Raw genomic sequence first — 21,902 nt, 5'->3', positions numbered from 1 at the left:
GAGCTGCCCAGCCCTCCCAGCCAGCCCTTGCTTTCCAGCCACTGCCAGTGAGGAGCAGCTGAGTCAGGCCTTGTGTCTCACCCTGGCACCACTCACTGTCCCCAGCCCTTGGCAGTGCTCCTTGGATCTGGGCAGGATTCCCTGGAGCACCGAGCTCGGAGCCATCACGGAATGGGGGGGGCTGGGAGGGACCACCAGAGGTCATTTTGTCCAACCCCCTGCTCCAGTGAGGGTCCCTAGAGCATGTTACTCAGGGATGTGTCTGGATGGCTTGGGAATATCTCCAGGGAAGGAGATTCCACAGCCTGTGGCAATGTCACCTGGACAGAAGTTCTTCCCTAGAGAATCCCAGTGGGAAGGGACCTTAAAGCCCATCCAGTGCCACCCCTGCCATGGGCAGGGACACCTTCCACCAGCCCAGGTTGATCCAATCCCCATCCAACCTGGCCTTGGACACTTCCAGGGATCCAGGGGCAGCCACAGCTTCTCTGGGCACCCTGTGCCAGGGCCTCTCCAGATGCCAGACAAGGTTGTGTCAGGATTATGTGAATTCTCCTGTTCACATCCTCCACCCCTCCCAGTCCTGTACAGAACAGTGTCCAGGAGAGAAGGACATTCCCCACCAATATTTCAATGCAACCACAGGGACAGAATGAAGCCTCTCCCCGAGCAGAGAGGGAGGGACACCAGAGGACCCTCCTGGCCCAGGGTGCCCAGAGAAGCTGTGGCTGCCCCTGGATCCCTGGAAGTGTCCAAGGCCAGGCTGGACAGAGCTTGGAGCAACCTGGGCTGGTGGAAAGTGTCCCTGCCCATGGCAGGGTGGGACTGGATGGGCTTTAAATTCTCTTCCCACCCAAACCACTCCAGGATTCTGTGATTCAGTCCTGGATCCCAATCCAGCTCTTCCCTGTGCCCCAGGAAAACACACGGTGTCTGAGTCCTTCCCTTCCTGGCACTGAGTACTCCCAACTCCCCCAGACCTCACGGATGTGGAACCTTGTGAGCTACTCCAGGCCCTCACAGGGATGGGGAAGGTGGGAATGACCCCTGGGAAAAGGCAGCACCTCTCTGTCCCAAATGGAACAATCCCCCATTGCCGCTGGATCCTCCCCCCGCTCTTGATCCATCCCCAGGAAGGTTAAACCTCAGTGACCAATAAACAGACTCATCTCTTGGCTTCTGTCCATGGAATTTGGGCTCTCAGCTTCCCCAAAACACCACACACCGTCCCCAGAGCAGTGGGACACACACACAGTCCCAAAGGAGCAACGGGAATCAAAAAAGGAGGTCGACACACACGGGAATAAAGAGTTGGAGTCCAAACGGAGCCTCCGGCCACCAGTAGGGCCCAGTAAGGACCAGTCCTGCCCCCCAGCACTCAGAGGGCCTGCTCTGCAGTGGGAATCATGCTCCCAGGTGCAGCCTGGCTCCTGGCAACCCCCCCTGCCATTGCCAGCAAGCTCCATGCATTACTAATCTCCCAGGAAAACACAAAGCCTTTCCATGATGCCTCTGGGCCTGTTGCCATAACAGCCTTAAATCCCTGGGAGGACCTGCCTCTGCATTAATTGGGGCTGGCTAATGAGGTGGCTCCATCCAGGGCCCACCCCTCTGCTCCCAGCCTTGCTTTCCAGCAGCAGGGATGGAGGAGCAGCTCCCAAACCCAGCCCTGGCAACAGGAGGGTGTTAAATTTCACAGCTTCCCTTGTGTCCAGAATTGGAAAGTGGGAGAGTATCACCATCCTCTGGTGCCCAGGGATGAACATCTCCCTCCTCTGCTGCCCAGGGATGAACATATCCCTCCTCTGGTGCCCAGGACTGGCACAACCCCCAGTCTGGCCGAGCAGGAGACACTTGGCATCCAAGGAGGTGTTTTCACTGAGGGTGGGGAGGCCCTGGCCCAGGTTGCCCAGAGAAGCTGTGGCTGCCCCTGGATCCCTGGAAGTGTCCCAGGCCAGGTTGGACAGGGCTTGGAGCAACCTGGGCTGGTGGAAGGTGTCCCTGCCCATGGCAGGGGTGGAACATCAGGAGATGATCCTTAAGGTCCCTTCCCACCCAAACCATCCCATGATGATCCTCAATGTCAATTTGAACACCATGACAGCACCTGGGCACGATGGGGCATCTTCCCCCCACAGCCCTGGGGACCCTCCCCCTTCCATCCCTGCAAAACCACCTGTCTCCATCCCCTGGAATTCGCTCTGGGAAGAGCCCGGGTGGCTCTGCAGCCTCTCCAGCGTTTCCAACTCCTGCTGCCGGAGCAGATGGTGTGGCAGCTCTCTTGGAAGCCTGACAGGGATTATCTTCCCTCCCAGCCTCCCCACTGCAGTGCACTTCTTCCCATCTTGGTGGAAATATTCCTCTCATCCCGCTTCCCTCGGAGCCAGGCGGGGGTTAACCAGCTACCTTCATCCCGGGGAATTTTTAGCTCTAACACGCGAAATCTTTTGATCTTTTCCTCACGAGTCCCCGGGAATCTGAAGCAGCTGTGGAACATGCAAATGCCACGGAGCTTTTCTCCCCCCCAAAAATCCACCCAACCAACCCCTGCTTATTTTTCCAGCTCCCTCCTCGCTGGCAGTAGTGATTTTTATCATGAAGTCAAACTGCCTGTGCCGGGCTGAGCCGCTGCCGTGGGCGGGGAATGACAGCTCAAGGACTTCTAAAAGGAGCCAATTGCAACCCAATTTCTCCGCTTTGGCTCTCTGCTATTTTAGCTCCTCTGGAATTCCACGGGAATCAGCCTCAGGTTTCTCAGAGGTGCTGCTTTGGGTGTGCTCCGTGTCCCCTCCCCGGATTGTCCCTCGGTGGGGACAGACACGGCAATCCCGGCGGGAACAGCACCGGAGCCACGGAGGGTTTTTTCCCTGGATTTCTTGCTGGGATGTGCTGTGAGAGCTGCAGCTATTCCTGCTCTGAGCAGGGCATCTCCCACTCGGATTTCATCTCTCCTGATGCAGATTAAAGGGGAGTTTTTAATCGCTTGTTGCAGGGGGGGTGTGGCTGCACCAGCCAGGTCAGGGCACCAACAAACCAGAGGTCCAGGGGACCCTGCACTCCGTGCTCAGGAGTGTGATCTCAGGATCCCTGAGGCTGGAAAAGCCCTCCCAGCCCATGGATCCACCCCGGGCCCCATCCCCACCTTGTCCCCAGCCCAGAGCACTGAGTGCCACGGCCAGGCCTTCCTGGGACACCTCCAGGGATGGGCACTCCAAACCTCCCTGGGCAGCCCCTGCCAAGGCCTCCCCACCCTTTCCAGCAACAAATTCCTCCTCAGTCCCAACCTGACCCTCCCCTGGCCCAGCCTGAGGCCGTTTCCCCTTGGCCTGTCCCTTGTTCCCTGGCAGCAGAGCCCGACCCCCCCCGGCTCCCCCCTCCTGGCAGGGACTTGCAGAGCCAGAAGGTCCTTCCTGATCCCTACAGACATCCCAGCAAATCTCACACTGACACAAACCCAGCTTGTTCAGATCCCACCTTTTGCTGCCTCTGCTTGCAGAGATCCCTGGCAGGACCTGCACAGCCCAGTGAGGGCTTGGAGGGGCTTCCTGAGGCACCAACTGCACTCAGGAGCAACTCACGGGCAAGGATTCTGTATTTCACAGAATCGTGGAATGGTTTGGGGGGAGGAGACCTTAAACTTGTCCAGTTCCACCCCTGCCATGGGCAGGGACACCTTCCACTAACCCAGGTTGCTCCAGCCTGGCCTTGGACACTTCCAGGGATCCAGGGGCAGCCACAGATGCTCTGGGCAACCTGGGCCAGGGCCTCCCCACCCTCCCAGCCAGCAATTCCTTCCCAATATCCCATCCATCCCTGCCCTCTGGCACTGGGAAGCCATTCCCTGTGTCCTGTCCCTCCATCCCTTGTCCCCAGTCCCTCTCCAGCTCTCCTGGAGCCCCTTTAGGCCCTGCCAGGGGCTCTCAGCTCTCCCTGGAGCCTTCTCTTCTCCAGGGGAACCCCCCCAGCTCTCCCAGCCTGGCTCCAGAGCAGAGGGGCTCCAGCCCTGGCAGCAGCTCCATGGATGTTTCCCAAGCCATGATCCATCCCTGGATTCCACACAACAGATCCCTTTAACACAATTTCCAGCTCTTTGGGGTTGGACTGAACCTTCAGCAGCCTCTGCTCTTGAAGCATTTCCTCATTCTCACCCCTGAACCAACCACCCAGGACCCGGTTTGGGAACCCACCCCTGTCCCCCACAGCCCCTGGATCCTCCTCCCAGCCCCTGGCACTGGGGCAGGATCCACCTCCAAGATCAAGAACGACATAAATCAGACTGAAAGTCCCAGTTCCTCCCTGCTCACTGTGGAAGGTTTGGGACACCAGGCTTGGATGGGGTTTTGCCATGTTCCCAGGAGACAGATTCAATCCTGCACATCCTGCATCATTTTACCCCATTTTATCCAATTTCCAGCTCAACCCTCCAGAGCCTTGGGCACTTTCAACCCATGGAAGTCACGGCAGGAGCTTCCCCAACACGGGGCAGCCCCTGAAATACCCAATTTTCCTGTTTTTTTGGTTTTTTTAAAGATTCCTTCTCCTATTTTCTTTCTCAGGTTAATCCCACAGACTTGATTATCTCAGCTCCATTTCCTGTGGAACTTCAGGTATTGGCTGCCCCCATCCCAACCTGTCCCAGGTGTGTATCCACAGAAATCCTGGGGCTCTGAACATTCCCAAGCACCCTTTGAACACACTTATTCCATGTGTTAAACACACAGTTTGATCTGGCATCGCCCTCACAACCAAATGATGCCCTGGGGGGTCACTTCCAATTATCCCTTTCCATGGAGCACATCCCTGGGAAGGAATTCCTGGCTGGGAGGGTGGGGAGGCCCTGGCACAGGTGCCCAGAGAAGCTGTGGCTGCCCCTGGATCCCTGGAAGTGTCCAAGGCCAGGTTGGAGGGGGCTTGGAGCAACCTGGGCTGGTAGAAGGTGGGTTTGGGTTTGGTGGCACCATAAACCTGTTGGAACAGGGTCAAGGACACACCACAGCTGGTTTTTGGGTTTGGTGGCACCAGAAACCCTTTGGGACAGAACCAAGGATCCACTACAGTCAGTTTTGGGTTTAGTGACACCATAAATCTGCTGGAACAGGGTCAAGAACCCACCACAGCTGGTTTTTGGGTTTGGTGGCACCATAAATTTGTTGCATTGGGGTCAAGGACCTACCACAGCCGGTTTTCGGGTTTGGGGGCACCATGAACCTTTTGGACCCACCATCAAGGACCCACCACCACCAGGTGCCTGCTCCAGACCTTGTCCTGTTTCTCCTAAGCCACAGCTCAGCTGGTTCCTGCCCCACGGCTCAGCCTGTGCCAGCCCAGGGGTGACACTCCAACCCTCCATCCCATGTGCCAAGAGGGAGGGTGGCAGAGCCCCCCTGTCCCTGGCAGAGCCCCCTGTCCCTGGCAGAGCCCCCTGTCCCTGGCAGAGCCCCCCTGTCCCTGGCAGAGCCCCCTGTCCCTGGCAGAGCCCCCTGTCCCTGGCAGAGCCGAGCAGGGAACCCCTGGACTGCTCCAACCCCACCTCCCACCCCGAGCAGGACCAGGCAGCCCTGGGAGCAGGAATTCCACGGGACGCTCCCACCTCACAGAGCTGGAAAGGGCTGAGCCTTTCCTGCCCACAGGGCCCATCCTTCCTCTTCCCAAAGGGATTTCCCCCCCCAGGTTGCCTTACCTACGGATTTTGTCCGTGGAATTCCTTTGCGCAGGGAAACGTGGGGCTTCTCAGCTCCCGCCAGGACCCCCGAGTGTGCTGCCATGCCCTGGCGTTCAAAGAGGGACTGCAAGGCAAAACCAGGGAATTCCCAGTCCTGAGATCAGCCAGAGCCAGCTGGGAGGAGCCCACAGTTCCCCTCAGCCCTCCTGACCCTCCGACTGAGCCCGGGAAACGGGATCTGCCCGCCCGGCCCTGTGCCCTGTGCCCGGGGACAGGGATGGACCCCCCTCTCCTGCACCTCCCCCCGCACCAGGAACCTGCTGGGACAGGGCCAAGGACCCACCACACCGGGGGTTTGGGCTTGGGGGCACCAGAAACCTTCTGGGACAAGGTCCAGGACCCACCAGAGCCGGTTTTAGGGTTTGGTGGCACCACGAACCTTTGGGGACAATGTCAAGAATCCTCCTCTGGTGAGATCTGGTGCAGCTCTCTGGTGAGATCTGCACTTCCCTGTCCTTGCTCCTGCCCCACCCCTGATCTCCAAACCCTGGGATGTCGCCCTTGGCAGGGTTATCCCCCATCCCCTCTCCCTGGCTGCTCCATGCCCAGGGTGGCACAGTGAGGGTGACTCCCTTGGGCAGCCTGTGCCCCGTCAGGAGCTGCCTGTCCCACCTTCCCTCCCACTCCAGGTGCTGCTTCCCACCCCCTGCAGCCCTGGGACAATCCAGCCATGCTGGAGCTGGCACAGCCCCTCCTGCTCCCTCCCTGTTCCCTCGCCTCTGATCCCATCCCAATCCCAGCCCCCCATCCCGAGGGCTCAGCGCTCCAGCTCGGCTTTCCACGCTCCTTCAGGCCTGCTCTTATACCCTTCCTGGGAAATCCAGCCAGGTTCCCAGGCCTGGATGGGGTTCCCAGAGAGCTGAAACCCCCCCTCAGCCCCAGCTCCTGCCCTGCGCCTTGGTGTTCCCAGACTCTCTCCCTCCCTATTCCTGGGGAATCCCCCTCCCAGCACAAGCCCATCAGCAGCTCCACTTGTACCACGTGTTCTCCCCTCCCTCTCCCCCTGTGTCCTCTCCTCCCTCTCCCTCCCTGTCCTCCCATCCCTCTCTCTCTGTGCCCTCCCTTCCCTCTCCCTCTCCGTGTTCTCCCATCCCTTCCCCTCCCTGCTCTCCCATCCCTCTCCCACCTTTTCCTGCTATTCCTCTCCCTCTGTGCTCCCCATCCCTCTCCCTCCATGCCTTCCTATCCCTTTTCCTCCATGTTCTCCCATCCCTCTCTGTGTCCTCCCTTCCCTCCCTCACTGTGTCCTCTCCTCCCTCTCCCTCTGTGCCCTTCCATCCCTCTCCCACCATGTCCTCTCCTCCCTCTCCCTCTGTGCCCCTCCATCCCTCTCCCACCATGTCCTCCCATCCCTCTCCCTCCATGCCTTCCCATTCTTCTCCCTTCCTGTCCTCTCCTCCCTCTCCCTCTGTGCCCTTCCATCCCTCTCCCACCATGTCCTCCCATCCCTCTCCCACCATGTCCTCCCATCCCTCTCCCACCATGTCCTCCCATCCCTCTCCCACCATGTCCTCCCATCCCTCTCCCTCCATGCCTTCCCATTCTTCTCCCTTCCTGTCCTCTCCTCCCTCTCCCTCTGTGCCCTTCCATCCCTCTCCCACCATGTCCTCCCATCCCTCTCCCACCATGTCCTCCCATCCCTCTCCCACCATGTCCTCCCATCCCTCTCCCACCATGTCCTCCCATCCCTCTCCCTCCATGCCTTCCCATTCCTCTCCTTTTATGTCCTCTCCTCCCTCTCCCTCCGTGTTCTCCCATCCCTCTCTGTGTCCTCACTGCCTCTCCCCCCACTCCCTGCTATCCCTGTCCCTCCCCTCCCTCCCTGTCCCTCCCTCCCAGCCCTGTCCCCGTCCCTCACACTGATCTCTGCAGGGGTGATCCTCCGGCTGGTTGGTCTCTGTTTCACAGTGGCTGCCCTGGAATCTGCTTCCACGATATCCGCCCTCAGCGCCGGCTCCGCGGCCGCCAGGATCTCATCCAGCTTCTCTGCAATCCAAGGGGGAGAGCCGAGGGGTCAGGGAGGGCCAGGGGACACCTCCCCTCCGACAGCCCCGAGCAGGGAGCGCGGGGAGCTCGTCCTCTCCTCCCCAGCCAGCAGCTTTCCAAGGATTTGGGGGGGTTTGGGATCCCGCTCGGCTCAGGGTGGCACCGTGCCATGCCATGCCATGCTGGGCCACCTTCCCACCCCATCCTGGCTCTGACCTGCCAGCACCCGAGGGGCTGCTCCTGGCTGTGCCACATTCCAAGGAATCCTCCATCTCACACGAAAGAGCAAATTTTTCCCAGATTTATTTTTGATGCTCGGGACGAGCCGAGTTCCCCCGGGCGGGCAAAGGAGGAGTGGGAGGTGATGGGAAACCCGGGTGCCACAGGGACCATGGACATGTGGATGTCCATGGGATTCCATGAGGCTCCAGCACAACCAGTGTCACTCCAGAGTCTGGGAAAAACTGGGATGTGTCCATCTGAGTGGACTCAGGTGCCTGGATGGCCCCGACATTCCGTGTCCCCAGCACAACCAGTGTCACTCCAGTGTCTGGGACAAACGGGGATGTAACATCCTGGACCTCTCCAGCTCTCCTGGAGCCCCTTCAGGCACTGGAAAGGGCTCCAAGGTCTCCCCAGCTCCTTCTCTTCCACTCCAGAAAGAGCATCCCGGAGCCATCTCCGCTGCCAGGACACCCCAGCGGATTGTCCTCACCCAGGGGACCCTGGTGTGGCCCCCTCAGGGCACTGAGGGATGTGCCCAGTGCAGGGGAGGGTGGGGGGTCCCTCAGAGTCCCCCCACACCTCCTCCCTGCCCAGCTGCCTCCCTGTCCCCCCCCCACTGCAATGGAGGAGCTGGTTCCTCACATTCCCAGCTCCTCGGGGAGCAGGAGCAGGAGCAGGAACCCCCAGGACAGTTTTGGCTCTGAAGGGTCAGAGCTGAGCTCAGGCCTCCAGGGCTCCCTCCCCTCTGCCCCAGGGCTGCGCTGCGGGAACACGGAGCTGGATGAGCCTCTGGCTCCTTCCCCATTGTCCATTCCTGGCTCTCGGCCCTGGCAGGAATCCCAGGATGGTTTGGGTTGGAAGGGACCTTAAAGCCCACCCAGTTCCAACCCCTGCCAGGGGCAGGGACACCTTCCATCCAAACCCTCCCGGTTTTGTCGCGTCCCTCCTGTGACATCCCCGGCACAGCCTCAGAGTGGGAGCAGTGGGAATGCTGGGAGCAGTGGGACAACTTGCCCAGAGGCAGGAGAAGAGATTTGGGACATTTGGGACAACACTGGACATGGCACAGCCCCTTCCCCTGGACGGGGATCCCACCTGGGGAAGTTCCTGCGCGAATTTTCACCGCGGAGCAAACGCGGGGCAGGGATCGCCCCTGGGAACGGCAGCCTTTGGAATTTGGGGACAAACTGGCATCCTGCCCATGCCAAGGGGAGCCCCACACGGCCACCCCGGCTCCTGGCACCCCACCATGGCACTGGTGCCAACCCCGAGCTCCGGCTGCCACCGGGATGATCCCGGGGGACTCTGCGGGGACAGTGACCCCATCCAGCCCCTCGGGGTGCTGGGGTGCCCCTGCCTGGGTGCTGGGGGGTGCTGGGGGTGCTGGGGGGTGCTGGGGGTGCTGGGGGGTGCTGGGGGGTGCTGGCAGGGAAGGGAGGAGCCCCAGGATGTGCAGTTTCACTCACCCCCTTTCCTTCTCCGCATGGAGGCTTGGAAGCAAGAAACAAAAGACAACATGAATGGCATGCACAGTTCCTGCTTCCAGCCCAGCTCCAGCCTGGCTGCCTGCCCTGCCTGCCCTGCCTGCTCCCCGTGCTCCCCTGCCTCTGGCAGGCGGGCAGGAGCCGGATCCAGCCCGGGATGTGGAGCCTCTGCCGGGACAAAGGCTGGGCAGGGCGGGGGGGGGCAGCGCCTTGTTGATCCCAGCCCTGGGATCCGCTGGGATCCACCCATCCCTCACCCTCCCCGTGGGAGCAGGGAAGCAGAGGGAAGCCAGACCAGGAGCAGAGCTGGGTGCATTTGATGCCCAGGCAGCTCTTCCAAAGCTTTCAGTGCCTCCCTGCTCTCCACGGCCCTTCCCAAAGCCCTTCCCTGCATCCAGCACGGCCGGGATTCTGGGACAGGAGTGCTTTGTTTGCAGCTTGCTGGGAATCTGCTCTTCCAAGGGGACTGGCATGACAGGCAGCAAGGGAATATTCAGTGGGGCTGTGGGGTGTCCTGGGAGCTGCAGGGAGGGACAGGATCCAAGGAAAACGGGGCAAGGAGCACCTGACAGAGCTCCCCTGGGAAGCTGCAGGTAGGAATGTCCCTTCACTGCCACCAGGGTCCCTTGGGAAGGGGAGAGGGCTCTAAGACACGGCCTGAGGTGCTGATCCACACGAAAACTCCCTCTGCAGGGTCAGGTGTGGGAGGGGGGATGATTCCCCATTTTCCCTGTGGGATATGAGGTGGGACATTCCCCGATCCACAGGGCTGAGGAAGGGACTGACCACTGCAATTCCTTGGGAACACGGGGGCTGACACCAGTCACTGCCTCCACATCCCTCTCCTGGGAGCCAGGAGGTTGATGCTCCCAACCCCTTTCCAGGTGGGACACAGCACACGGCTGGGAACGGCTCTCTGGGTCACAGCCAAGGGTGGGAGTGGGAACCCGGGAGTCTGGGATGGGTCTGGACACAGGGAAGGGCAAAAAGTGGAAGAAAGGGGCCATTCCAAATGGATCCTGGTAAAGAGAGAGCCTTTGGCTTGGGAATAAAGGTCTGGAGACGCAGGGAGCAGATCAGGGTGGGAATAAAGGCAGAGAGAGCAGCGTAGAATAAACCACAGCTGGTGCCAACCCTGGAATGACCATGGCTGATTCCAGCCCTGGAATGACCATGGCTGATGCCAACCCTGGAATGACCACGGCTGATTCCAGCCCTGGAATGACCACGGCTGATTCCAGCCCTGGAATGACCACGGCTGATTCCAGCCCTGGAATGACCATGGCTGATTCCAGCCCTGGAATGCTGAGATCTGTCCCAACTGCACTGGATTTGGCTCCTCTGAGGAGCCCACGAGGCTGGGAATCCTGGTCACGCACCGAGGGAGGGAAGCAAGGAAGGACATGGAAAAACAGGGGGATGTGGGGTCCTGCCAAGGCTCCTGCGCTCCAGGGGGTCCCTCCCAGCCGAGACTGGACCCTGTGCCATGGCCACACCACCACATTCCCACAGGGAAAATCCCTAAACCCTCCTGGTGCAGGAGGGCACATTCCCACAGGGAAAATCCCTGAATCTCCACGGCAACAGCTCCTCTGGCTCTGCCGGTGCCCTCGGGGGTGGCAGCCCGTCCCCCCTCCTGTGCCAGCCCCGGCACCTCTCCTGGCAGAGCCAACCTGTGCCAGGGCACACGGATGCCCCAAAGTCTCCCCGGATGGGGTTCCCTCCGTGGCCACCCCAAGGGGGTCTCTCCACATCTCCCACTGCCCATCCAGCCACAAGGGCCACGTGGCCGCTGCCCCACTTGCCACCCTGTCCGGTGGCACCTCTGCCACCCTTGGGGAGAGGGGAGGGACCGAGGGGAGGGACCAGCCCCCCCCCACCGGTGGGTGACACTGGGGACACCCCCGGGGTGGCCACAAGGGCCGGGAGAAGTGGGGGGGGGGGGTGGAGAGGCTTTCAGGGAATCCGGGAACACGGAGTTCCAGCCGGAGAGCAAAGCAGCTGGAAACGTGGGAAGCCGTGGAGTGGGAGCGGGTGGGCACGGCTGTGGGCACAGGGGGAGGGCAGAGAGGGGAGGGCACCGCACCTGGAGCTCACCTGGAGCTCACCTGGAGCTCACCTGGCACAGGGTGGGGGGAATAAAACCCTGGGGCTGCCGGGTGTGTGGGAGCAGGGACAGGAGAGGGGAGAGGGGAGGGATGAGAAAAGGGTGAGGAGAGGGATGGAGAGGGAGAGGGGTGAGGAGCAGGGATAACAGCGGGGTGAGGAAGGTGGAGAGCAGGAAGAGGAGTGGAGAGAGGAGAGGGGTGAGGAACAGGGTAAAGGAGAGGGTGAGGAAGGTGAGGAGCAGGGAAAGGAGAGGGGTGAGGAAATGGGTGAGGAACAGGGAGATGAGCAGGGAGAGGAAGGTAAGGAATGTGTGAGGAACGGGGTGAGGAGCAGAGAGAGGAGAGGAGTGAGGAAGGTGAGGAGAATGAGGAGTGGGGTGAGCAGGGTGAGGAACAGAGAGGAGCAGGGTGAGGAGCAGAGAGAGGATGGGGTGAGGAAAGGGGTGAGGAAGGCGAGGAGCAGGGAGAGGGGTCGGGTGAGTAGGGTGAGGAACAGGGAGAGGAACAAAGAGAGGAGCAGAGAGAGGAACAAAGAGAGGAGCAGAGTGAACAGGGAGAGGAGCAGGGAGAGGAGCCCGGAGATGAGCAGGATGAGGAAGAGAGAGAAGCGAGAGGAAAAGGGTGAGGAGCAGGGTGAAGAACAGGGAGAGGAACAGGAGAAGAGCAGGGTGAGGAGCAGGGAGAAGAACAGGGAGAGGAACAGGAGAAGAGCAGGGTGAGGAGCAGGGAGAAGAACAGGGAGAGGAACAGGAGAAGAGCAGGGTGAGGAGCAGGGTGAAGAACAGGGAGAGGAACAGAAGAGCAGGGTGAGGAGCAGGGAGAGGAACAGGATGAGGAGCAGGGTTGGGAACAGGGTTCCTGCCGGCCGGGGCCCGGGGGCGGCGAGCCCTCCACAAGCACACGGAGACACCCAACGTCCTCCCCCCGGCCGCCTCCGCGGGGATGCGACACCGGAGGGGTGGGTGGCTCCGGGGGGGGTGTCCCGCACCCCTAATCCTGCAATCACGGGCTCCGAGCCCCCCACACCCCTCCGAGCACGACGGCAGCTCCGGCGCGGCAGGACAACGTGGCCCGGCGCTCCCGCTCATGCAGCTCTCCGGGAAAACCGGCACCGGGAGAGCTCCAGCCCCGGCTCCCCACGCCCCCCGTGCCCGGAGGAGCCCCCCGCGCCCGGCAGAGCCCCCCGCCCTTACCCAGCTCCTCCAGCTCGGCCGTCATGGACTTGGACCGCAGCGTCAGGGTGGTGCTGGGCGCTCTCTTGGGAGGCGGCGGAGCTGAAAGGAAGAGAGACGGCATTTTGCATTTCTTGTCCAGGAACTTACGAGGAGTGGCCAGATGCAGGTGCCACTTCTTCTCCACAGCCTGGATCTCCTCGTACTCGCGGGATGAGGAGTCGCACTGCTGCAGGATCTTATTGAGGCTGCGCGTGGAAGCGAACTTCTTCATGGTCTCGGTGCCACAGTCCCGGGCACGGGGCGAGGCCCCCGGAGCTCCCGCAGGAACGTGGAGCCCTCAGCCGAGGAGCAGAGTCCAAGTCATGTCCCTGGGCTGCGCCTTCCCCCCTGCGGCCGCCGCGGAGGCTCCGGCCACGGGAGCCCCCCGCGAGTGGAGCCCGGCTCGGGCAGCGCCCGCCCGCGGGGGCTCGGCTGTCACGGCCCCGCCATGGCCGGGGCTGGGAGGGAGGAACGCGGCCGGTGGGGCCCGGCTCCGGCTGTCCTTCCTTCCTTCCTTCCCGCCTCGTCTGTCCTTCCCGCCTCGGCGCGGCCCCCGGAGCGCAGCCCACCCACCCTCCTCCGCCGGGCCCGGGGCCGGGACGATGCTCCGCTCGCTCCGGCCCTACGGCAGCGCTGGCGTCCGGCTCGGCGACGGCGGACAACCGGGACACGTGGCGGCCGGGCCGGGCCGTGGGAATGGCCCCGAGGGCTCCCTATCCCGGGCTGCCATGAGCCGTGAGCCCACCGGCACGGGGATGAGTTGAAGGCTCTTCCTCTTCACTTGGGTGCCTCCTCCTCCTCCTCGCTCGCTGACAATGCTGGATTCAACGCTCAGGCATTGCCATGGCAACTGGAGCTCCAGGCTCTGCTGCTGCATCAGGGACCCAACGGGGCGGATTCAGCCCGAGCCAGTCCCACACAGGCCCCCGGCACCCCGGGGAGGGGGCGAGGAGGGTCTGAGCCCCCCGGCCCCACTGCAGACGGGGGGTCCCGCACGGGGGACCCGGCTCCGGTCCCCGCACTCCACGCTGGAAGAGCGGCCACCCGGCTCCGGGCTCCGGGAATGGGCAGCAGGCACCGGGCAGTGCCAGGCGGCTGCTCCCCGGCTGCGGGGCTGGAAGCACCGGGAGAAGGGGCCAGTGGCACCCCCGGGGGTCCCAGGGCTGATTCCCGAGCTCAGCCTTTCCCACGGCTCCGCTTTTGTGCCGTGACAACATAATTGCAGCTCTCGGTGCCAGCGGAGCTGCTCCCTCCCCCTCGCCCCTCGTGCTGCGCTGGGAGCGCCCTGATCCCGGCCCCCTGCTCCCATCCCCCTGATCCTATCCATCCCTGTGCTCCCATCCCCCTGATCCCGGCCCCCTGCTCCCATCCCCCTGATCCCATCCATCCCTGTGCTCCCATCCCCCTGATCCCGGCCCCCTGCTCCCATCCCCCTGATCCCATCCATCCCTGTGCTCCCATCCCTGTGCTCCCATCCCCCTGATCCCGGCCCCTGCTCCCAGCCCTGTGCTCTCATCCCTGTGCTCCCATCCCTGTGCTCCCATCCCCCTGCTCCTATCCCTGTTCTCCTATCCCCGTGCTCCCATCCCCCTGCCCCTGGCCCCACCATTCCCGTCCCCCTGCTCCTGTCACCCCACTCCCATTCCCATGCTCCTGTCTCCCTCATTCCCATTCCCCTCCTCTTGTCCCTCCCGTTCCCATCCCCTGCTCCTGTCTTCCATGTTCCCGTCTCCCTGCTCCTGTCCCCTCACTCCCACCCCCCTTCTCCTGTCCCCTCCATCCCATTCCCAGTGTGGGATTCCCAGCTGCAGCCCCTCCAAAAACCCTCCTGCTGGATGTGCCCCTGCCCACCACAGCTGGATTCCAGGATGTCCCTCCCGGACACAGCCGTGTCTGTCTCCCATCCAGGTGTTCCTGCCTTCCCCACGTGGGTGTCCCCAACCCCAGGGGTGTCCCAGCAGGTGATCAGCATCCCAAAGGAGCCCCCAGGGATGGGAGCAATTCCAGGACGGGGCAGCCACGGCTTCTGGGCAACCTGTGCCAGGGCCTCCCCACCCTCACAGCCGGGAATTCCTTCCCAATATCCCACCTAACCCTGCCCTCCTCCAGTTTAAGGCCTGCAGGGAAAACCACCTCAGTGTTGGTGCCACGTTTCCGTGTGAGAGCCGGAGAGAACCAAAGGTGCTCAAATCCCTGAGGAAGCTCCATCCCGGCACCCCCTGAGCTCCTGCGGGCACCATCCTGCCCCCAACACCCCTGGGGCCTGTTCCCCACCCTGACACCCCTCAGGGAAGGGGGTCTCTGCTCTCCAGCACCGTGTGGAGCAGCTGATCCCAAGGAGTTGGCTCCAAGCTTTGGGCACACGGCTCCAGTGGGAAAACAGAGCCGGTGTCCTGCATCCCAGCAGTGGCTGGGATCTGCCAGAGCCCCCCCTGACCACCTGCATCATTCTATAATAACAGTAATTTTGTTTCCAAAATGAACTGTGTGTCCTGCCTGGATAAAACCAGCTTAGGTCAGGAACTTCCATCTTTCCGAGGAATATCGTTTTCCCAGATTTCAGCTTCCACTTTTCCATAACATTGAATCCTGTTGTCTTCAGCCTCACAAAAAAAACCCCCAAAGGCTTCAAAACGCACTGGCAGCAGAATGCTCAGCTCTGTGAGAAGTATCTGCACCAGTGAAAATTAAAAGGGAGCCTGATGACTTTTCCTCCCTCCTGATCCACTCAGATCCCTGGTGTGGAACTGCAGGTTTTCCAGCGCCTGGCTCTGGAAAACCCGGGTTTAACGGGCTGTCAGGACAGAGTCTGTTCAGTGGCTGGTTGGTTAGGCGGGACTCAGTAGCTCAGGGGACACTGAGCTTTACTCTGAGCTCTGCTGAGCTTTACTCTGAGCTTTACTCTGCCTGCTCTTCTCCCGGGACCATCATCCCCACCCGCAGCCGTCGGCGCATCCCAGTGCTTCCCACTCGGAGCTGTCTGGGCCTGGCACAGCCACATCACCCCTCCCAGCGCCCTCCCCCCTCACTGCTGCCACTGCAGACCCTCTGGTGGCTCCCACCCTTGGGTGACACGTCCCCCCAGCCCGGGGAATCCCGGGATTCACACCTACCCTTCTTCCGAACCACTTCCTCCGACTCGGGCTTGCGGCTGACGGACACGACCTTCATCACCAGGTGGTTCCCCCCTTGCCGGATCAGGGACACCACCTGCTTGTGCCCCACCTTCACCACGTTCACACCATTCACCTGGGGCAGAGCAGAGACACGGTGAGAGCCGCCTGTTGGGAAAACTGAGGGATGTTATCCCAAAAAACACATTATTTTGCACCTCTCCCTGTGTTTTTGTTCAGCCTGGGACTCACGGAAGTCACCTGCCAGTGACCACAACCTTCTGGAGGAGGTGGACATCCCCCTTGCAGCTGGGCTGCCAAGGCAGATCAACTAAAAAATGGGTGTTTCCCAGTTTTTCCTGGGCACTAATTCATCCCTGGAAGGGTTCAACATCCCTGGAAGTGTCCAAGGCCAGGCTGGATGGGGTTTGGGGCAACCTGGGCTGGTGGAAGGTGTCCCTGCCCATGGCAGGGGGTGGGATGGATGGCCTTAAGGTCCTTCCAACCCAAACCATCCCATGATTCCATGAGGCTCCTGGGTCTGCAGGACTTGAGCTGTGCCTTGGGTGTTCCAGAGGTGCTGGAAGAGCGACTGATCCAACAGCTCTGAGGCACCAACCCCAAAATAACCTGGAAAAGGCAACCTCAGCACTGGGGGATGGACTGAGGAGCCAGAACAGGGAGCAACCAGGGAACGAGGGACAGGACCAGAGGAAACAGGCCCAAGCTGTGCCAGGGGAGGGTCAGGCTGGACATTGGGAAAATTCCTTCCTGGAAAGGGCTGTCAGATGTTGGAAAGGGCTGCCCAGGGCAGGGCTGGAGTCCCCATCCCTGGAGGGATTTCCAAACCCTGTGGATGTGGTTCTTGGGGACAGGGGGCAGTGGTGGCCTTGGCAGTGCTGGGGGATAGTTGGTCTCATGGGCTTTTCCAACCTCAGTGATTCCGTGATTCCATGAACACAGGGGTCTCACAGACCCTCACTCTGGGTCACATTTTGGTGCTGAACTAAATTCTGAAATGGATCATCCCTGTTTTCAGAGCTGCAAAGCTTTGGAAATAATCCTTTTCCTTCAAATATCCAATCATTCCATCGATCCAATTTTGTTCAGAATTGATTCCATAACGATTCCATTTTCACCAAAACAGGTGTTTTCCTCAGAAAATGTGACTCTGATCCAATTACCAACCTCCTCTGGTGAAATCAGCTCTTCATCTTGGGGTTTTTTTGGACAAATGGGGTGGAATGGATTGAATCCCAGAGCGTGGTTATCCTGTATATCCTCCTCCCAAATGATCCCAAATTTCCTTTATGAATTTTTCTACTGGCAATTACATCCTCCTTTTTAACCCTTTATCCACTGCCTCCAGCACTTGATTGCTTAGTTTTTCTTGCCAGCAAATGATTTCACCCTCACAGGTTGGGAAAAAACTGGATCATCCCTCTGCCTCTTCCCAAATCCAGTGCTCTGCCAATCCTGGCACTGCCCCAGCAGCACACAGCTGAGAACTGCAAATATTGGAAAACCACCCCCTGGAAAATGCTCAGAGCTTCGGTTACTGATGGCCTGGGAAGGGTTTTGTCACCTGCCTGGGACACTGGGACATCACCCTGCTCCTTCCCAGGGAACAGACATGGAACAGCCCAGTGCTTCCAGCTTTTATCATGGAATTCCAGGATGGTTTGGGTGTGAAGGGACCTTAAAGCCCATCCAGTTCCAACCCCTGCCATGGGCAGGGACACCTCCCACCAGGCCAGGAATGACACCTTGCAGAAAGCAGGGAAGAAAAGCAGCCAAGAAGCTGGAATGACACAGGAGGTCAGGGATGGATGTTACCCAGGAAAGCTGAGCATGGGGGAGACCCATCAGGCAGCTGCTTGGACTGTGCAAGAATCCCGGAATCCCTGAGGTTGGAAAAGCCCTCCCAGCCCATGGATCCCCCCTGTGCCCCATCCCCACCTTGTTCCCCAGCCCAGAGCACTGAGTGCCACAGCCAGGCCTTCCTGGGACACCTCCAGGGCTGGGCACTCCAAACCTCCCTGGGCAGCCCCTGCCAAGGCCTCTCCACCCTTTCCAGCAACAAATTCCTCCTCAGCCCCAACCTGACCCTCCCCTGGCCCAGCCTGAGGCCGTTTCCCCTTGGCCTGGCCCTTGTTCCCTGGCAGCAGAGCCCGACCCCCCCCGGCTCCCCCCTCCTGGCAGGGACTTGCAGAGCCAGAAGGTCCCCCCTGAGCCTCCTTTGCTCCAGGATGAGCCCCCCCAGCTCCCTCAGCCCCTCCTGCTGCTCCAGACCCTTCCCAGCTCCCTTCCCTTCCCTGCACACGCTCCAGCCCCTCCAGGTCTCTCCTGTCTGAGGGGCCAGAACTGCCCTCAGGATTCCAGGGGGGCCTCCCCAGACTGGGAAAAAAACCCCCAATTTCTGACAAACACAAACCCTGATCCAGCCCCAGTTCCTGGGGGTGCCCTGGGTGAACCTCAGAGCCACAACCAACTCCTGGGAGCAAAGTTTTTGGAACAATTCCAGACCCAAAGGGAGGGAATGGTGTGCGGGGAGGAGAGCTGAGCTCTCAGAAGATGGTGTGAACATTCCCTGCTCCGGCTCTGCCTCAGAGCTGAGTCAGCCTGGGATGAGAAACCGGCGCTGAGATCACCCGGAACCGGGGCTGGATCTGCACCCCCAGGGAGGGCAGTTCCCACCAAACCCTCCTTGGGCACTTCCCAGTGGGAAGGAGCCTCAATCCCAGCCTGGAGAAGCCACAGCAGACCCGGTGTGTGGAGATGGAGAGGGAAGAGCAGCTGCTGAGTGCAGGTGATCCGAGATCAGCCACCCCCTCCTCCAGCACGGAATGGCAGCTCTGGGAGCACAACTCCATCTCCCACAGGAGGAAGAAAAGCACTTTGACACGAAAGAGGAGGCAGAAAATGAACAAAACAATCAACTCCAGCTCCCTGAGCAGAGCCGGGCAGGAGGACTCCGGTAATGCACAGAAATAAGGAAAAATTCCGGATTTTTGGACACAGGGCCTGATGAGGATGCCCAGCTCTTGCTTTAGGCTTGGAAGGAGACAATAAATCACGAGTCAAATCGTGCAGAAAGGCTCTTCAAAACATTACAGAGAGAAATGTGTCACAACCCGGGCATTAAAAACTGAGCAGCCAGACAAGGCATCGACCCTGAGGAGATCCAGGAGGATCCCAAACTGAGAGGAAAGGGAGGCAGACACAGGCACAGGGAGGAGCCACCAGCACGATGCTGGATGTGGACCTGGTGGGTCCAGCTCCAGGCAGGTCCTGCAGTTAATACTGAGCTCTCGAAATCGTGGGTTTGGTGCACAGGAGCAGCCAAAAAAGGCAACAAAAGCTACCAGGGAAGAGGTGGAAAGGGAGGTGGGACGTGTCACTGGGGGCTCTACACGTGCTGGGAGCTGCTCTGGTTCAGCATCTCCAGGAGGAAGTGGTGGGAGTGGAGCAGGACCAGAAAAGGGCAATTAGAATGGTCAAGGGGATGGAGCAACTTCCCTATGGAGACAGGCTGGAAATCTCAACCTGCTGATGTGGCCAGTGCCATGGCACTGGAATCTGGAAGGGACAAGGGCAATGGACCACCAGGAAATGGGATCTCCTTAAGTAATCTCCTTAATTAATTACAATTAATCTTGTAATGCCACTGTCACGGAGGGGGAACTGGGCTAATGGACCATCAGCTGCTCCCGTGGGACATTTCCCACTCAGTCTGATCCCTCCCAGCTGACCAGGATGTGAAGCTTGGAAGTCTGTCAGGGGAGACAAAGTCCCCCTTCTCCTGACCATGATTCAGTTGGTTTTTTTTCAATCCTAGAATCCCAGGATCCCTGAGGTTGGAAAAGCCCTCCCAGCCCATGGATCCACCCCGTGCCCCATCCCCACCTTGTCCCCCAGCCCAGAGCACTGAGTGCCACGGCCAGGCCTTCCTGGGACACCTCCAGGGCTGGGCACTCCAAACCTCCCTGGGCAGCCCCTGCCAAGGCCTCACCACCCTTTCCAGCAAGAAATCCTTCAATGTTCCTTTTCCAGCCCGAGCTCTTCTTTTTGGCACAGATTTGCAGGTGCTGGATGAGTTCCATGGATTCTGAGTCCTACGAGCCCCTCTGCTTTGGAGCCAGGCTGGGAGAGCTGGGGGGGTTCCCCTGGAGAAGAGAAGGCTCCAGGGAGAGCTGAGAGCCCCTGGCAGGGCCTGAAGGGGCTCCAGGAGAGCTGGAGAGGGACTGGGGACAAGGGATGGAGGGACAGGACACAGGGAATGGCTTCCCAGTGCCAGAGGGCAGGGAGAGATGGGATATGGGGAAGGAATTCCTGGCTGGGAGGGTGGGGAGGCCCTGGCACAGGGTGCCCAGAGAAGCTGTGGCTGCCCCTGGATCCCTGGAAGTGTCCAAGGCCAGGTTGGAGCATCCTGGGCTGGTGGAAGGTGTCCCTGCCCATGGCAGGGGTGGCACTGGATGGGCTTTAAGGTCCCTCCAACCCAAACCATCCTGGGATCCCATGTGGCACCTCGTCCATACCCTCATTCCATGTCTGTACAGAAGAAGCCTGACCTGTCAATGAAGCACCTGAATCCCACATTCCCAGGAATAAGAAGTTCCCTGGAGGAAAAGAAGCCCTGAGGGCTGAACTGAGCTTGTCCTGCTCCAGAGCTCCGTTCTGGCCCAACACCAGGACAGGGCCACCAACCAGGACAAACACAGACCACGGCACAGCTCGGGGGCTTTGGGGGTAAATCTTCACCAACAGGAAGAGAACAGAGTGTTCTGGAATGCCAACCTCAACATTCCAGCCTGGAGAGAGGCTGCAGGATGACCCAGATCCCAAGATGCTCCTGCTGAGAACCTGAGCCCTGAGCTGTCTTTCCCAGCCCTCCCAGTCACTCCCATTCCCTGGGCACAGGATGTACTGGTGCAGAAATGGGATTTCACTACAACCCGTGGCTGTGCTTATCCAGGGAACCTCTGCCCATGTGCTGAGACCTGCACTGAGCTGCCTCCCTCCAGACTGAATTCCATACCCACACTCCGGAATTCTGTCCCTCCCTGGCTGGCCAAGGTGGATTCCTTGAGCCTCAAACCATTTTCCAGCTGGTGAGTCATTCCAAGAGCCCTTCAGAATCCTGCCTGGCAACGCTGGATCCATCCCACAGGGCTGGATCACGAAGGGAGGGCTGATCCATCCTCCAGAGCTCCAAACAGACGGGAAGTTCGTGGAGCTCTGGAAGTTTGTCCTTCTCACACACGAAGGATCTGCCACATCCCACACAGCCAACCACGGATAACAGGGGAGAAACCCCTGGCCTTTGCTGAATTCCCTCTTCCCAGGGTAATTCCCAGCCCTCCAACCCACATCCCTTGCTTGCAGGCACATCACCTGGCAGGGGCTGCTGGAATGGGAAAACCCCACGGCCCTGGAGCAGCTCCTCTGCTGGTTGTGATGCCCACAATCCACATGGACACGGGGTTTGGGAACACTGGGAGAACCCACGGAATCACGGAATCACTGAGGCTGCAAATCCCTCGGGGACATCCAGTCCAACCCTCCCCAGCTCTGCCAAGGCCACCACTGCCCCACGTCCCCAAGTGCCACATCCACAGGGTTTGGAAATCCCTCCAGGGATGGGAACTCCCCCCCTGCCCTGGGCAGCCCCTGCCAATGCTTTACAGCCCTTTCCAGGAAGGAATTTTCCCATTATCCAACCTGACCCTCCCCTGGCCCAGCCTGAGGCCGTTTCCCCTTGTCCTGTGCCCCATTCCCTGGGAGCAGAGCCCGACCCCCCCCAGCTCCCCCCTCCTGGCAGGGACTTGTGGGGAGCAAAGGTCTCCCAGTCTTAATTCCACTTATTTGTACCTAAACCCCAGAGTCACCAAGGAATCCCAAACCTCCTCCAGGAAGGCCCAGGATTCCATGGAGCCCAGCAGCAGGTGCATCTCCAGCTCCCACAGAACCCCCCCGGGACGTTAATTGTATTTCCCATCTCTAATTCTTCGCCGATTTAATTAATTGCCTCGTTATTGACACTTCAATTT

The 21,902-nt window shown here is 60.3% G+C and overlaps 1 protein-coding gene across 8 annotated transcripts in view; it reads right to left on the bottom strand.

Moving 5' to 3' along the window:
• SHANK3 (SH3 and multiple ankyrin repeat domains 3) overlaps positions 1 to 21,902 on the bottom strand; it is a 265,221-nt gene that overhangs the window by 22,869 nt on the left and 220,450 nt on the right. For 7 of the 8 annotated variants that reach the window (XR_010430985.1, XR_010430983.1, XR_010430984.1 and 4 more), the window contains exons 18-22: positions 15,853 to 15,988; positions 12,719 to 12,799; positions 9,400 to 9,423; positions 7,581 to 7,708; positions 5,681 to 5,786 (exon numbers count right to left, since the gene is read on the bottom strand). Coding sequence is in view for 5 of the 8 variants with exons in the window: in XM_064656805.1 (XP_064512875.1) it covers positions 5,681 to 5,786; positions 7,581 to 7,708; positions 9,400 to 9,423; positions 12,719 to 12,799; positions 15,853 to 15,988 (475 nt within the window). In the remaining 3 variants the exon portion in view is untranslated. The remainder of the gene's footprint in view (positions 1 to 5,680; positions 5,787 to 7,580; positions 7,709 to 9,399; positions 9,424 to 12,718; positions 12,800 to 15,852; positions 15,989 to 21,902) is intronic. The other variant, XM_064656806.1, reaches the window with a different exon arrangement.

Source organism: Pseudopipra pipra, chromosome 5, assembly GCF_036250125.1.
Source record: "Pseudopipra pipra isolate bDixPip1 chromosome 5, bDixPip1.hap1, whole genome shotgun sequence".
NCBI classification, from domain to species: domain Eukaryota; kingdom Metazoa; phylum Chordata; class Aves; order Passeriformes; family Pipridae; genus Pseudopipra; species Pseudopipra pipra.
This window is presented reverse-complemented; position numbering and strand designations above follow the sequence as displayed.